Source organism: Folsomia candida, unplaced genomic scaffold, assembly GCF_002217175.1.
Source record: "Folsomia candida strain VU population unplaced genomic scaffold, ASM221717v1 Fcan01_Sc001, whole genome shotgun sequence".
Taxonomy (NCBI): domain Eukaryota; kingdom Metazoa; phylum Arthropoda; class Collembola; order Entomobryomorpha; family Isotomidae; genus Folsomia; species Folsomia candida.
In genome coordinates this window covers 6,524,702-6,539,589 of record NW_019091193.1, presented here as the reverse complement: position 1 = coordinate 6,539,589, position 14,888 = coordinate 6,524,702, and the positions used below count along the sequence as shown (strand labels likewise).

Genomic DNA, 14,888 nt, shown 5'->3' with positions numbered 1-14,888 from the left:
CATGCTAGCCCCCATTGCTCAGAAGAAACACCACAGCAAATACTCCTCAGGATCAACATTAATCAGGCTGCCGAATGGCGGTGCCGAATTTGTGACCGTACGTGGTACAGAAAGGGTATTCGGTGAGTATTTTGAAGATGTTGATAAAGTAGATATTTTAAAAATCATAATAATAAAATTATTTTCACAGATCACTAATTGTGACAAAAATCATTCACGACCTCCTAGCTGCTGTCGATAACAATTATGATCAGACGGTGAAATCCCAGCTCATTCCAGAGGTTTTGGAAATCATTGACTGTTGCAAGCGTTGTCACGAAAACTTAAAGAGGGGGAGAGTTCCTGCTGCTGCATTGGTCAACAATATGTTCGTCCCACCATCTCCGAATATCATCAAGAATCTAACAGAAGTAGAGTCGAGAGTGGTTAGTAGAGCGAAAGCGTTTCTGAAGATTTTCAAGTTGGGGCGAGGAAAAGGACAATCTGCATTACGTGGACAAGTCATCCATTTCGCGCAAAGTGTCGAAGAGGTCCAGGATCAGCTGAGACTTGGGCCAAATAATAATTATGGGACAGTTATAGTAAGTGAATCTGTGGAAAACTTTCCCCACTCGTCGACATACACGATTCGTCCCGCAGGTATAGCATATTTACGTGGTTGATCTATATTCGAGTATTAATTATTTAATTATTTAATTATTTCCTCCAGTGCTTCGAGAGGCGCTCCAGTGGCTGCTGGTCAACAACGATGGATACTCAAATGTCACCATTGAGCAGTTCAATTTGAATGGAATCCGTATCCAGGATCTAATGATTCAAGAAGAAAGTGCTACTCCAAGTCCAGTAATAAACATTAGGCAGCGTCAACATCGGGTAAATACTGGATACATCGCCATAACGGGAAAGACGTGGATGTCGTCGTTACAGTTAAGTTTCTGCCAAACGGCAGCCGTATTCGGGGAATCAGCCGGAAAGCAATGCACTGCAATTTCGGCGGTCGCTACAGTTTATGCAGCAGTTAAGCCGCCGAACGAGTGGACAGTCCAAGACGGAGACAGGATTTTGACTGAAGGTGACTTTTATGACAATCAATGTCGCAAGAAGTTGGTAGCAGGTATCAGAATTCAAATATTGTACCTGTCTCTAAGTTTAAGTATGATATATATGTACCATCCCACAGCTCGTGTAATCACGGAAGAGCATCAGCGTCCTGTCATTCCTGATCATCTTGCTGTGGACGAAATTCTTGGCGAGGTCCGAAATTGTTATGGAAACATTGTGCGCATCGAACTCGTTGAAGGCGGGACAGTCATTTATGGAGGATTCGACAAGTTTCTGAGGGAGGCCCAAACGATCACAACAAATTCAGTAGCTGATGCTTTATCCCAATTCCTTCATGGCCAATCAAATTACGGGCTCATTACGGCAGGCAAGTTTGTTAGAAGAAATCTTAATTAAAATGTATTGAAATATTTTTTAATCAATTCTAAATTCACACAGGTGCTTATACGATGGGACTGATTCGGACAGAGCGTTACATTTTCTACTTCGACAGTCATTCTAGGAGTCAGCAAGGCCATATATCTTTAGCTAAGTCCGCCAAAGCAGTAATCCTTAGGCTCGATCGTAACCACCCAGAAAGTATTAATCATATTAGATCTATTGTCAACAAAAATTGCGTGGGAGGTCCTGAATCCGCCATCATAACCATTACTCCCCTCAAACTCACAATAATCGACCAAGGACCCGACATAACACCGCCTCCAGCGATTCCGGGACCGTCTGACCTCCCAGAAGATCTGCCGCCAGAAACTGTGGTTTTTGGTGAAGAAGCTGCGGAAGACTGTTTGCTACACCCAATGGACTACATAGAGCCACAGCTGGAAAAATTCAATCTCAATCGAACTGCAGCTCCACCCGTGAGATTAACTTCTGAGAATCACTTAGAAGAAAAATGTTTCATCACCTGCTTCCCACATGGAAAATTTGGATTGGATGAAAAGAGAGATGAACGATTTCGCATCACCACGCATGCATACTTTCAGACAAGGGTAATGTCGGGAGATCCTCGGTTCCACCGCATAGATTATCTCTTTTATGCACTTTCAAGATCTGAAGAGTCGATTATCCGAGCAAAAATTAATATCTGTGGGAACATGAAATACCAGGATTCTGAAAATGATAACGCTCCTGCAGCTGAAAATTTACATCTATACATGAGCGCAATTCGTGGCTCCAGATCTTATTGGAAGAGGTATACGGGGGACATAATGGCAATGATTATGAGGCTTGGTCCGCCAATATTTTTTCTAACGGTTTCCTACGACGACATGGGCTCAGCTGATGTGCTCAATGCAATGTGGAAGGCCGGTCATCCCAAAGACGACCCTCCTCCGGACAATATTCAAGATATGCCATTCGACTTTCGTCGGGAGTTATTAAACTCAAATCCTATCGCCGCCGCCCGCCATTTCAATCTCAGGACAAATGAATTAATAAAATTACTGAACCAGGATCAAACGATATTTGGAAAGCCAGTAGTGGACTATACATTCCGGGTAGAGTTCCAAGACCGAGGTAGTCCACACCTTCATTCACTTATATGGATTCAGGATGCACCGAACCTTTCCACACCTGAAGGAATAAACTTTATCGACCGCAACGTGTCGTGCCGACTTCTAGGTAGTGGAATGGAGGATATTGTACGGCGATATCAGTCGCACAAAGATACGACCACGTGCTTTAAGAAAGGTTCCACGTGTCGGTTTGGGTTTCCACGACCTCTTGCATCTGAAACCACTCTGGAAGAAACCAACAATGGTCATGGAGTAATCCTAAGGCGTTGTCAAGGGGAAGAGCGGGTGAACAACTACCATCCGACACTGCTGAAGATTCTTCGATGCAACATGGATATACAGATTGTAACAGGCGTTGCCGCTGCAAAGTATATCGGGAAAAATGAACCTGAAACCCTCCGTGATGATATTCGACACACCCTTCAGACTCTCCGTGAAAGTCGACAACCAATACGGGTACAAATGGAGAAGGTATGGATTTCGTTACTTAGTTTTCCAAAAAATTTTAAGAGGTACTATTCATCATTCATATTTTCATATAGGTCTCTCGGCTTTTATTAAGTCGCAGGACAGTAGGATCCCAAGAAGCTGCCTATCGTATGGCAAATCTTCCTATGAGACATACGTCACGTGCATTTGTATACATCCCGACCTATCTACCTGGTGATCGCATCAGATTGTTGAAGAAAAATGCATATCTAGAAAGGGATGAGGTACAATTTGCAAGGTATGTACAGTAAAATTGCATGAAAAAAATGTATAAATAAAACAGGAAATTTAAGTTGCCTATTTTAATTCTAGTAATATAATTGACAAATATTGCAATCGTCCTGAAGATCTACGAAATATATGTTTATTCGAATTCGCCTCCAAGTATCAGCCCGTACGAAATTATCAACAGGTAGATGATGATTTTGATGAAGGAGAGGAACAAGAACACCAACTACTACATGCCAATCGATTGATGCCACGATCTTTCTACCTTAAGGATAGGTCTATGGGACTCTGGAGAGAAAGAGCAAAGTACGCCGTAATCAAGAGCCCACCATTTCATAGTGACTCCGACGCGGAAAACTTTATCTACAGCCATCTACTACTGTACGTTCCATTCATTGAGGAGAATTTCACGGCGGACGGGGAATCTGTTACAGATGCATTTGAGAAGAATAAGGCCAATATTAGGACAACTTTGGACTTCCCTCTAATACGTCCTGATATAGAGAAAGATCTTGAAGCAGTAGCTCTTCATCTAGCTGATCTTAATCAGGACCCCCAAGAAACGCTTGCAATCCATGAGGTCGAGGAGTATCAATACCTTCCTGACGTCTATGACGGAAGTAATGTGCTTCCAGCTCAAGAAGAATATAGGATTGTACTTCTGAATGAAGCCTGCTTCATGGCTGAGAAGCTAAAAATGAACCAAGACCAAAAATTCATATACGACATGATTGAAGGACATTTATGCGATCCTAGCAGAGGTCAACTACAACTTTTCATTTCTGGAGCTGGTGGAACAGGAAAGTCGTTCCTAATTTCCTTGATGACGAACCTCATCTGTGCGAAGGAAGATGGACCAGGCCCAGCAGGTGTACTTTTGGCCGCCCCAACTGGAGTGGCAGCTTTAAATATAAATGGACAAACCCTTCATCGCACTTTCCAACTTGCTGTAGAATCTGGTTCTGTTCCACGTTACGCTCCTCTTGGCGCAATAATGCTGCAGAGAATGCGAGATAAATTTCGGGATGTTGAGTGGATCATCATGGATGAAGTATCAATGATATCTTATGAGGTTAGTATATTATCAATAACTAAATTAATACGTAATTTTAGGAAATATTATAAGTCATCTTTAATAAGTTAACTAAAATATTTTTGTTTAGTTATTCCGTCAAGTAAGCCAACGTTTGGGAGAATGTTTCGACAACACGCTGCCATTTGGAGGGAAAAATGTTATTGTCGTGGGAGATCTATTCCAGTTGGAGCCTGTTAATGGGCACTGCATCTATGATCAGCCACGACAGTTAGGAGCGGAAGAAAACCTTTGGAAGAATTTCGCTTTTAAAGAACTTACGGTCAACATGCGACAGGGTCAAGATCCACTCTTACATATCTGTAACAACCTACGAGAAGGAAACATCACCACTACTGATCTCCATGAGTTGCGGATGCGAGAGTTTAGTGAAGATACTTCGAGCACCGCTATGAAAGATAAATTCAAAGATGCTATTAGAATATTTCCTACAAGAAATCAGGCATATATTTACAACCGACTCAAGACCAGGACTTTTCGTAGTGACCCTCACATAAAAGTCTATACTATCAAAGCGAGGGATAGTTTCTTTTCTGGAACCAAAGCTGGATCCCGTGCTCCGTTGGCATATAGCCACAGAGACAGCAATAAATGTGGTGGCTTCGTAAGTTCCATTGACTTAGCAGTTGGATCAAGAATTATGGTAATCCGGAATTCGCCGACAAACCGTTATTTAGTCAATGGCTCAATGGGAACGGTCGTCGGGTTCAAGTGGGAAGAACTTGCAAGGGAACAACATCATCACGGCGATCTCCCTTCAAGTGTATTGGTGAAATTTGACGATTGGCGCATTGCTGGGACTCGGGAAGGTGTCTATGAGTTAAAACCTACAGATGTGACATACACAGGGAAAGCAAAGGAAGAAATTCAAAGATGGATGCTACCTATTGTCCTTTGCTGGGCAGTGACAGTGCACAAGGTACAGGGAATCACCGTAGATAAAGCAGTGATCTATTTGGGAGCCGAGATTTTTGCCCATGGGCAAGCCTACGTTGCCTTAAGTCGCGTCAGGACACTGGATGGAGTCGCTATATTGGAACAGGACGACAACAAATTAACTGCGAAACCACCCGACAAACTTATAGCGGAGATGGCTCGGCTGCGCGCCTTATAGATATATATAGAGTATCAAAATATTGTCATGATTTGTAATATTAACAATTTGAATCTCTTGAATTAAAGTTGGACTGCTCGTTGCAATTAAAACGTATTTTTTTTACTTATTTGAATTATCATATTTTTAATATTAAGGTGAAAAGCATCAAATAAGTATTGCGGTAAAACCGCTGAAAAATCTATTTTTTCAAAACTAAAGATACTTACAATATTCTACAAAAAGGAGAGAAAAAGTAACAAACAAGGCGTAGAAAACATTTACCTGTATATAATATATTAGGGAAAAAATAGGGGCAATCAAAATAGGTAAAATAAAGAATAAAAAACAATAATATCGGAAATGTCTCGTCCTAATTGACAACCATGTAATGTTTAGGAAATACAATGAGAACAAATACGTGGCTAATGTGCACAGCTACAACTGAGGAATTCATGCATTAAAAACCAGTAATAAAAGTTTATAATCCTACAGAGCTATTCATGTTCGTCTTAACATATAGTTTACGTAATTTATATTTTTATTAGCATATTTAAGATAATAAGGAATCTTTAGAAATACCCAAAAATTGCTCCTATTTTTTTCCTAATATATTATATACAGGTAAATGTTTTCTACGCCTTGTTTGTTACTTTTTCTCTCCTTTTTGTAGAATATTGTAAGTATCTTTAGTTTTGAAAAAATAGATTTTTCAGCGGTTTTACCGCAATACTTATATGTGACGTCTGTTCCCCATAATAAAAATTGAAAAGCCATCTCCAATTGTTTAATGGAGAATTTGGCAGGTTTTTGAAAAGTGCATCATGAAATTCGCCAACCTCACATAACTTGAAGTTACTCTACATTCCCTTCATAATTGTCTGTAGCAATTCCAGTCGGACGGAAATCCCATGCAATAAAAACTGGAAATATTTGCCAGAGTTTGCACTGCATATGAAATGAGACCACTATCCTATGCATCGATGGGGATGAGATTTTGTTATGCATGTTAGATAACAGCGTTAACTTTTCGTGGTTTCGTAAGAGTTAAATGGACGGATGGATGGATGGCTTCACTAATAGAATTTTAAGTAGCTAAATACTTTAGTAAATACAGAGGTGACTCATAGCTTTGTTGGAATAAATGTACAGATCAGAAGGGCACCGGGTTCATGTTATGCACCATGAAAATCATTTCATTAAGCGTCATGGAGCCATGAAATGGTCCGAATTATGTAGATACCTGATAAGTAATATACGATACATAAGTACGTACATATTATAAAATGCAACACTGTCATTACTAAATATTTACGAGTCCGTCAACCCATACAGTTCAACAATATTCACAGTATGCATTTAAGTAAAATACGTTGTATTTATCATTCATGAACTGAACTCATGTAAAGAACAAACACAACTGTACATTCCTGCCTCACTCACGAGGTATTGTGCATAAAATAATCTCCGTCTTAGAAAAAAGACCCAACAACGCACAAGACAGGAAGGAAACGGAATGTCACGCTGAACTGTACTGCGAGTATCCAGCATTTAAATGGATACACAATTATCTATTATGCTTCATATGAAAATAGACTAGAATAACCTTCGTTAAGTGTGTACATGGATGCATATGTATGTGTCGTCCTTTATTCCCTCTCTCAATTTTAGTAGGGCACACATACATACCCATGAATGAAATGCTATATCTTCATTCTGCTCGTCATTAGAGAAGTCTACATAAATACGAGTAATTTGAGATTCACTGAATTTTTTAATTATCCATCAAACTCTGCTAAGTCGACAAATTAATTCAATATGAGTCATCATTAGACGTCAGTCCATATTTTAGTTGAATATAATATCATTCACCATATTTCCAGTTAGTGCGTTTCCAGCTACGACCGTTAACGGTTCATCATTTTTTAAGCACTACGTACATACATACCAAAAAGCAGAATGTCGGGTCTCCTCGAGTGTGGGATTTGTGGGGACTTCAATTCAGGTAATTTTGATTTGGTAATTAAATTATGGAAAGCTGTCATAATTATGAATTGATTTCATAGAATTCGCAAACGACAACTTCATGGTGACAGGATGTGAACATGTATTTCACAAATATTGCATATTGCATGCTCTCGCGAAATCGACAAGCTGCCCCGTCTGTCACTATCCAGTCTTGCCATGCAATCTTGCCCTCATTCGTGGCGTGGATCCTAACAAACCGTAATTAGTTTTAGTTTTATTCTAATGATTTATTACTTATTGGATTATTATGCCATTTTTAGCTTCAAGAAACTTGTCATTGCAACTTTGGGGGATGCTGGTGTTGGAAAGACTGGACTTGTTAACAGATTAGTTGTACGTGGAAATTCATTAATATCTGCATTAAAAATAATGGATTTTAACAGATTTCATATTTTTTGCATGCAGAACGGAGAATTTCATGGTTATGAAATTTCCACGATTGGAGCTGATTTCGTAAGTCAAAAACTTCTTGTCATCTTTTTAAGCTTTTTCTCAATTCATAATTCCAATTTCTCCAGCGGAGTGTGAACATCCAAGTTGGTGATGACCCTGTTAAGCTGTTTCTTGTGAGTAATTTACTGATTAATTATTCAAATTCATTCCCCATAATTATTTTAACAACTTCTGTCTCTCCGTTCGCAGCAAGACACCGGGGGAAACTACGTTTTTAAAGCGATAACTCCACAATACGTACGAAATGCTCAGGGCATCATTATCGCGTATGATTGCACCCGTCTCGAAACTCTAAAGAGTGTTCAAGGCTGGTTGGATTTTGCAAATCTTCATGCTCCCGAAGCCGAGAAAATAATAATGGGATGTCGATCCGACTTGGAAAATTGTACCTGCTACAAGCACACAAGTGAGACAAATTCATGTAGAAAACCGACAAAGGAGGAAGTTGAGGTGAGGATTTTTTTCACAGGGGCTTTCACGACACCTCATCTGTAATGTACTTAATTGTCGTAAAAGAATTACGTGCACCTGCAATTTATGTACATTTTATGTAGTGTCGTTAGTTCATACAGTTTGTAGGTGGCTTTTTGCTCATAACAAAATTCCGCAAAGTTTAATGCTTGGCTGATGTGTTGAAGTTGTGATCAAAGTCACACTTTTTAATAACAAATGCGTTACTTCTCATACAATTATTTACTAAATTTGGTAAATTTACGAGGGTATTTTATGCCAAAGAGTTTCACAAATTCAAGAATCTTACAAAGTTATGTTACTAGTTTTGCAAATGTAACGTTTGAATGGCTTCTAATTTTAATTATTTTCCACATTTTCTTAAAGGAGGAGATCTCCCTCCATGGACTCTTCCACATCACGACATCAGCAAAGACTTCGGAAAATGTGGAAACTGCATTTAAGACGTTGGCTTCTCATATCATTGAAAATATGTCCATGAGGAACCATGGGGGCAGGGATCAACAGAGGGAAGGCGACCCTGAAGGGAGTCGCCCCATTAAATTGCATGAGCCACCAAGAAATGAGGACAACGTGGCAGATGAAGAAGAAGAGATTAAAGGATCTGAATTGTGTGGGATGAGGCGATTTTTCAAGAAATTTTGGAGGGCAGACAAACAGAAGAAAAATATGTGAGGATTATCATGCAGAAAAATGACGGCTGTTTTACAATAATGAAATGACTGATTTTATGTATAATTCTGTTTTGATGTGTTCAGTCTCATGTTTTTTTTTTTACTTTATTGCGTTGAATATTATTAATGAACTTTCTCATTTTTTATTAAAATATGAAAACTGGACTAATTCAATAATTGATCTGTTCCAGTTTAAAATAGGCTAAAAATGGCAATGTCAAAATTCCATTGCATAGCACCGTGTTCGTATAAATATACGCCGTCCATTAAATTGGTCACATTTACTATTACATTTTCTCCACAAATGAATCAGCCTTTTACAGGATTGATCTAGTTTATAATTTAGAATGATTAATTTTGATGGCTACGTTAAAATGAAAGACGACATTTTCATCTCACAAGGGACACTCACGACCTGTCGTTTGAGTCCAGGGTACCCACTATGTTTTTTAGAATCTACTAGGACCCCAGATGAAGGATTCATTCTTATTTCCGTGTAAAACTCATATTTGGCGCCATGGCGTGGCGCCAAATTCGCCAAATTTGATGGTTTTTCATTTTAAAACCGCCATAACTTTTGAAATCCTGGACGGATTTTCAAAATTTTTGGCAAAAATCATGACAAGGAGTTCAACTTTGGTATTCTATGAAATTTTTTCCAAAATTATCACTTTTAACTTTTCACAAAATTTCGAAATTTCGGGTTCGTCGAAAAAATGCTAAAATTATCTCAAAAATTAGAAATTTTGTATTTTTATTTTTTTCTCAAAAATTTCGACTTTTCTGATCATTTTAAGCTTAAAACTTGAAAATCCGACATAAACTGCAAAAGTTATGGGGGTTTGAAATTGGTCGAAAATGCAAATTTTTAAGTTTGGCGCCACGCCATTGGGCCAAATATGAGTTTTACACGGAAATAAGAATGAATCCTTCATCAGGGGTCCCAGTAGATTCTAAAAAACATAGTGGGTACCCTGGACTCAAACGACAGGTCGTGAGTGTCCCTTGTCAGTCAGATGACCAGAAGACTTGATTGAGATTTGTATAAAACAAATATTTAATTTAAGCATATAAGAAATATTTTATTATGTTAACCTCAAATTTACAATAAACAAAAAGATTATGGAAAACCCAACACATTTTTAGACGACGTCTCATAATTTTTCTGTTGAGCATGCGTCCATCCAATCTTGACACAGTAATAACGCATACATCTGCATGCATAAAATATTGCAAATTATTTTATCTCTTTATGACAGAATATTTCAGTAAGAACGAAGAAACAGTTATAAAAATTCCTTGAAACGTTAAGCGCTATGATAATTTGCCTTGAAATTGTGTATTTAACAAATTCGCCTGCTATGGTGAGTGCAGATATCAGTTTACGTATTAGTGCCTGACTAAACATGATCCTCAACTCGAAATTCGGTTTTATTTTATTTTTTACAACTTTGTTAATTTTGTGCAGTTTTTTTAACCATGTGAAATCGAAACAGGTATTTTTAGTAGTCTAATCCTTAAGAGGACTAATGCCAATTATTCTAATTTTTTATAGTTCCGCTGCCTGCCACCTTACCATACGTGTAAACCAGGGAGTGGAGCTTGTTGTGACGATTTGGGCTGTAATAAAGGGTCTGACGGCGAATTTTTTTGTGAACCTGCTGCACAAAAACGTAGACATTGAGCAGTGTAGATTAGGAAATATATTTCAAAATGTGTCATATTTTTAAGAAATTGTTTGTAATAAATTTGCCTGAATTCTAAAATTGTACGGATTTTGTTTGGTCTCTCTGGCCTGGTCTTGCTCGGAATAGTTTTTTGAATATTTTTATTTTTAACGTTATATAAATTAGGAAATTTTCTATAAATAGCATGTAGTATTTGTGATAAGGGTCATAGTTTACGAAGTGCTGCGTAGTTTAGGGTTGATACTGTTTACCAAACCTTGAGACAACATTAATGATAATTAATCTTATTTACTCTGGATCTCCCCTATTCTTGAATGCAAGAAATATTCTCCAAGAAATAGATATATGTAGCTATGTAGACTCAAGCTCCACTAAATCCTACGCAAACTAAATAGTATGACTACAACTTATAAACTTAGGATTAGCTAACGCGTCTTAATTAAGGTGCCCTTTGGACTGCATTAATTTCACAGCATGTGATCCGGTTAATTGCTTGCTCTCCCTTGATTGAAGTATTTACTGAGTGACTGCTTCTGTACATTCAATGAACAACTCAAAACGTAATTTTCATATTTCTTTATTTTAATCCGAACAATTTAGATCAAATGGCAAAACGGATAGAAGGTGATTTGTTGAAGATATTCTATGTAAAATATGTCAAGTGAGTTCAGAGTACATTTTACGGATTTTATAAAATCAATATTTTAAGTTTATTACATAAATTCAAACTTCATAATTTGATCATGATCTTAATTCGTATAAAGATTCCACTAATTTAAAATTATACTAACCAAATCCTACCAAATCCAATATGATAACTTTTTACATCGGCCTGTCCGACCTTACATCAGTACATCATTTCCTACCTGTAAATCCTGGAAAATTTGGGTACAAATTAGCAAAAATTGGTCCAAGTGGAGGCCGTGTGAAGATGTCATATGAGAATGGTGGCCTTTGTGTCAAACCATCTTGCGTCACACCCGGTCCTGGCGTTGGTTGAGGATATTGCTGAAATTGCGGCTGATATTGTTGAGCCTGAGGCTGATATGGTTGAACTTGTGGCTGATATTGTTGCTGATATTGCTGCTGCGGATACGGATATTGTTGAGCTTGTACGTTGGGACGATTTGCGATCAAGGCCAACATTTCGTTTGTAATTTGAGGCGGAATATCGACAGTAGATTGTTGCTCTTGGGCCTAAAATGTGAATAAAATTATACAGAATATACATGCATGCCCATATTTTGGAAATTCTCAGTAAACTGTAAAGTTTCCTAAAATTATTTTACAGAATTCTGTTCAATAAACAGAACCCTTTGCTCTACAGTATTTAAGTTTCCACTTGATTTTAAGCTAACTTTCCATGAAAATATTTACAAGTTTACATATTCACGTTTATGCAGACTTTACTGGGCTATAGACATTGTAAGTTATCTCATATTATTCTTAATTTTTATCTATTTAAACTTACACCACAAATTGGTACCCCAACTACAGCAATGATAACAAAGTAGAACAACATCGTAATCGTACGAATAGAAAGCTATCAAAGTATAAACTAACAACTACACATGTAAAACACATCATTTTATATCAATCCATAACCCTACAAGTTGTTTAATCAACCCAAATTTTTCATTTACTTTATACTTTTAAGATCCGTATCCTAAAAATTTCCACCAAAATCAGACCTTTGTATGCACAGCTTGTCATTGGAAAATTGTAACGAAAACTCTCCCATTTTTCCGTCTGGTTTGGAAGCGCAATTAAAGTAAAAAGTGAAACTTTCGACAAATCAAACAAAGAAAAAATCCGCTCTTTTATTTAAACAGGCGGAAAGGCTGCAACTCTGGAGGAAAATCCACACCGGATAGAATTACTAATGGAAGTCAAAGTGAAGTTCATTAAGGAAGGTGATTCATTTACTGGGTTGAAATCACTGTGTAGTCAAATGAAATGAGCATCAAACTTTCTCCGGCTCTGGTTTGCCGTGGTGTTTCCCGTCCTTAATTAATTTTCTATTGATTTTCCTACCATGGTGAGGCTGGGATGTGCGGATGAGAGATTCGAAAGGAAGTTGAGAAGCACATCGAGACTTTAAGATTGAGAACTTGGGGTTTCGCGTTAAAGAATTTTCTCGCCCAAATCTAAATTAAACATGGAGTGAATTAAAACTTGATGGATTTCTGATTAATTTTGGCTTGTTTTAATTGGGAATGTGTATAAATAAAGTAAGTGGATGAGGGGGAGATGATGGGTCGAGTTGCGGGGGTGGTAAAAGTGGATCATACTCCTACACCGAAACCATCCTAGTAAACTATTCCAAGTAATCCAACACCAAAGACAATGGTGTCCATAGTTATGGTTATATATCTAGTTGTGCATGTATATTCATTGATTCAACACTTCTGCGAACAGCTATCCACACAAGCCAAACCTGTTTAATCGATGCATACACACAAACATATGTATCTCACCTTCCTCGTTCTACATCTCCGACAGCTGAATACACATACACGCGTTTAATATCAAAATATTTTCAAAATGTCAGCAAATCGACGCAATCTAAATCCTAAATTACAAACATCTAAGCAAACTTCTGCTACAAGCTTGGTCGTCGCCAAGTTGCCAAAAGTCCAAGCGCAACCACTCCCACCCATTATAATCAGAACTTTGGCCCACATCGATTGTAAGTAATTTGTGCCAAGTAAATAAATACTTTATTTCTTTCCCCGTGGAGAAATTGATATACTAAAAAAATCCACTTATTTACTTTCCATAAAGTAGCTCAATCCGCTTACTCGTCTCACCTCGACAGTTTGCTCCCTTGTGGAAACTGTGGCAGGAAATTTTTCCCCGATCGCGTATCCAGACATGAACTGAATTGCAATGCGGACCCTTTAATCAGCAACCCAGCGATCAGGAAATAACAGGAAGTTGCAAAAAGTTTTTGCAGAAATATGTATGTACAAGGCAAAAAATAACAAGTTGAAAAGACACGGAAATAATTTTAGGTTGCCATTTCATCCATGCTGATTAAAGGCAATAAAAATTCGTGCCCATTTTCTATTATTAACTTTACGAGTTTTTGACAGAATCACAAAATGCTGTTAGTGGAACATTAGATATTGTTGTTGGCAAAGGGTTTTATGACGTCAATTGTCGCGGTGAACATTACATTAGAGCCGGGTCTCGATAAAAGAACAAACAAATCATAACAATAAAAATAAGCATGAGTCCACAATTGTAAGTATGCGAGTATTAATAGCGGTTTTATGGACAAGTCGTGTTCCTTTGTTGTTATCCGAAGTTATTATTTCTGGAGTAGTTTTTACGACAATTTTGTGAATTAATCAAAGAATAAAGAAATTATTAAGTAAATGTGTATACAAAATTTAAAATTATTTATGTATCTCGCACAAATTCCTTAACCATTAAAAAACTCGACCTCCCATATTTTAGAATATCTAAAAATTCAACTTCACCCAAAACCAGGGCCGTTTCGATTAAACGAAAATCCTTTCTGTATCGGAATTTCGCGTGCCGTCGTATTTTATCGCACATTCAACTCTACTCTGCAAACTCTTGTACTTTCTCCAGTAAATTCATCCCGTCATGCAACCTGCTCCTTTACATCTAAACGCGCCCACGCCCACCGTGTTCGTGAGCCAAATTCCGCAACTTGGCAATAATAATTAGTGCTCAGGATTGATGTGGAGAAGTCTGAGCGAGAAGTGCAAGTGGTGTCGGAGGTGGTGTTGGGACTCCACCTTCGCAACATTTATTGCTTGTAATTACGCCGCGTGATAAGGGCTGGGAGATAAATTCGGGATTATTTAGGAATAAATAACACATATTTTCGAAAAGAATCACATTATTTGAAATTGTGAAAGTTCTCATGATACGATTTTTGGGAGAAAGCAGGCGTTCTTTCTTCTAATTCTATCGTATCGCAGTTTTGCAGACCACACAAGTTTCTCTCTCCATCCATCCATCCGCCTCATCCTGCTTAATTGCAAACACGAGGATTTATTTGATCATGGTGAAAGCAGGGGTGAGCCTGGCATTGTGTTTACTCAAGAAATGACCAGACCG

At 38.0% G+C, this 14,888-nt stretch overlaps 3 protein-coding genes and 2 long non-coding RNA genes across 8 annotated transcripts; 4 read left to right on the top strand and 1 right to left on the bottom strand.

Annotated features, from left to right (window-relative positions):
* The first annotated feature begins 2,969 nt into the window (after window positions 1-2,969).
* Window positions 2,970-5,568, top strand: LOC118433802 (ATP-dependent DNA helicase PIF1-like). The gene is made up of 2 exons (XM_035846054.1): window positions 2,970-4,365; window positions 4,457-5,568. The coding sequence occupies exons 1-2, from the start codon at window positions 3,541-3,543 to the stop codon at window positions 5,498-5,500; spliced, it is 1,869 nt and encodes a 622-aa protein (XP_035701947.1). The 5' UTR covers window positions 2,970-3,540; the 3' UTR covers window positions 5,501-5,568.
* A 1,589-nt stretch (window positions 5,569-7,157) lies between these two features.
* Window positions 7,158-10,242, top strand: LOC110857970 (ras-related protein Rab-13). Of its 4 annotated transcripts, none has more exons than XM_022106618.2 (8): window positions 7,158-7,484; window positions 7,546-7,705; window positions 7,768-7,840; window positions 7,913-7,960; window positions 8,026-8,073; window positions 8,150-8,410; window positions 8,798-9,522; window positions 10,118-10,242. In XM_022106618.2, the coding sequence occupies exons 1-7, from the start codon at window positions 7,439-7,441 to the stop codon at window positions 9,104-9,106; spliced, it is 945 nt and encodes a 314-aa protein (XP_021962310.1). In that variant the 5' UTR covers window positions 7,158-7,438; the 3' UTR covers window positions 9,107-9,522; window positions 10,118-10,242. The 4 variants fall into 4 exon arrangements, with proteins under 4 accessions (XP_021962310.1, XP_021962288.1, XP_021962280.1 ...); XM_022106596.2 differs by having other exon boundaries at window positions 8,798-9,538; XM_022106588.2 differs by having other exon boundaries at window positions 8,798-9,538; window positions 10,105-10,242.
* A 222-nt stretch (window positions 10,243-10,464) lies between these two features.
* Window positions 10,465-10,876, top strand: LOC118437508. The gene is made up of 2 exons (XR_004836131.1): window positions 10,465-10,601; window positions 10,661-10,876. It is a non-coding gene; the product is annotated as an uncharacterized LOC118437508 (long non-coding RNA).
* Window positions 10,877-11,470: 594 nt separating this feature from the next.
* On the bottom strand, window positions 11,471-12,415 carry LOC110863682 (myb-like protein K). The gene is made up of 2 exons (XM_022113044.2): window positions 12,265-12,415; window positions 11,471-11,990 (listed from the first exon to the last, which is right to left on the bottom strand). The coding sequence occupies exons 1-2, from the start codon at window positions 12,313-12,315 to the stop codon at window positions 11,649-11,651; spliced, it is 393 nt and encodes a 130-aa protein (XP_021968736.1). The 5' UTR covers window positions 12,316-12,415; the 3' UTR covers window positions 11,471-11,648.
* A 407-nt stretch (window positions 12,416-12,822) lies between these two features.
* Window positions 12,823-14,180, top strand: LOC110841729. Its single transcript, XR_002547247.2, has 2 exons — window positions 12,823-13,482; window positions 13,581-14,180. It is a non-coding gene; the product is annotated as an uncharacterized LOC110841729 (long non-coding RNA).
* Window positions 14,181-14,888: the final 708 nt, after the last annotated feature.

Coding starts and splice junctions, on each gene's coding strand:
- LOC118433802 (XM_035846054.1), top strand. CDS start 3,541: ATGCCACGATCTTTCTACCTTAAGGATAGGTCTATGGGACTCTGGAGA. Junction 4,366..4,456: donor TATCAATGATATCTTATGAG/GTTAGTATATTA, acceptor ATTTTTGTTTAG/TTATTCCGTCAAGTAAGCCA.
- LOC110863682 (XM_022113044.2), bottom strand. CDS start 12,315: ATGTTGTTCTACTTTGTTATCATTGCTGTAGTTGGGGTACCAATTTGT. Junction 11,991..12,264: donor TTGGGGTACCAATTTGTGGT/GTAAGTTTAAAT, acceptor TTCACATTTTAG/GCCCAAGAGCAACAATCTAC.
- LOC110857970 (XM_022106618.2), top strand. CDS start 7,439: ATGTCGGGTCTCCTCGAGTGTGGGATTTGTGGGGACTTCAATTCAG. Junction 7,961..8,025: donor CCACGATTGGAGCTGATTTC/GTAAGTCAAAAA, acceptor CAATTTCTCCAG/CGGAGTGTGAACATCCAAGT. Junction 8,074..8,149: donor ACCCTGTTAAGCTGTTTCTT/GTGAGTAATTTA, acceptor CTCCGTTCGCAG/CAAGACACCGGGGGAAACTA.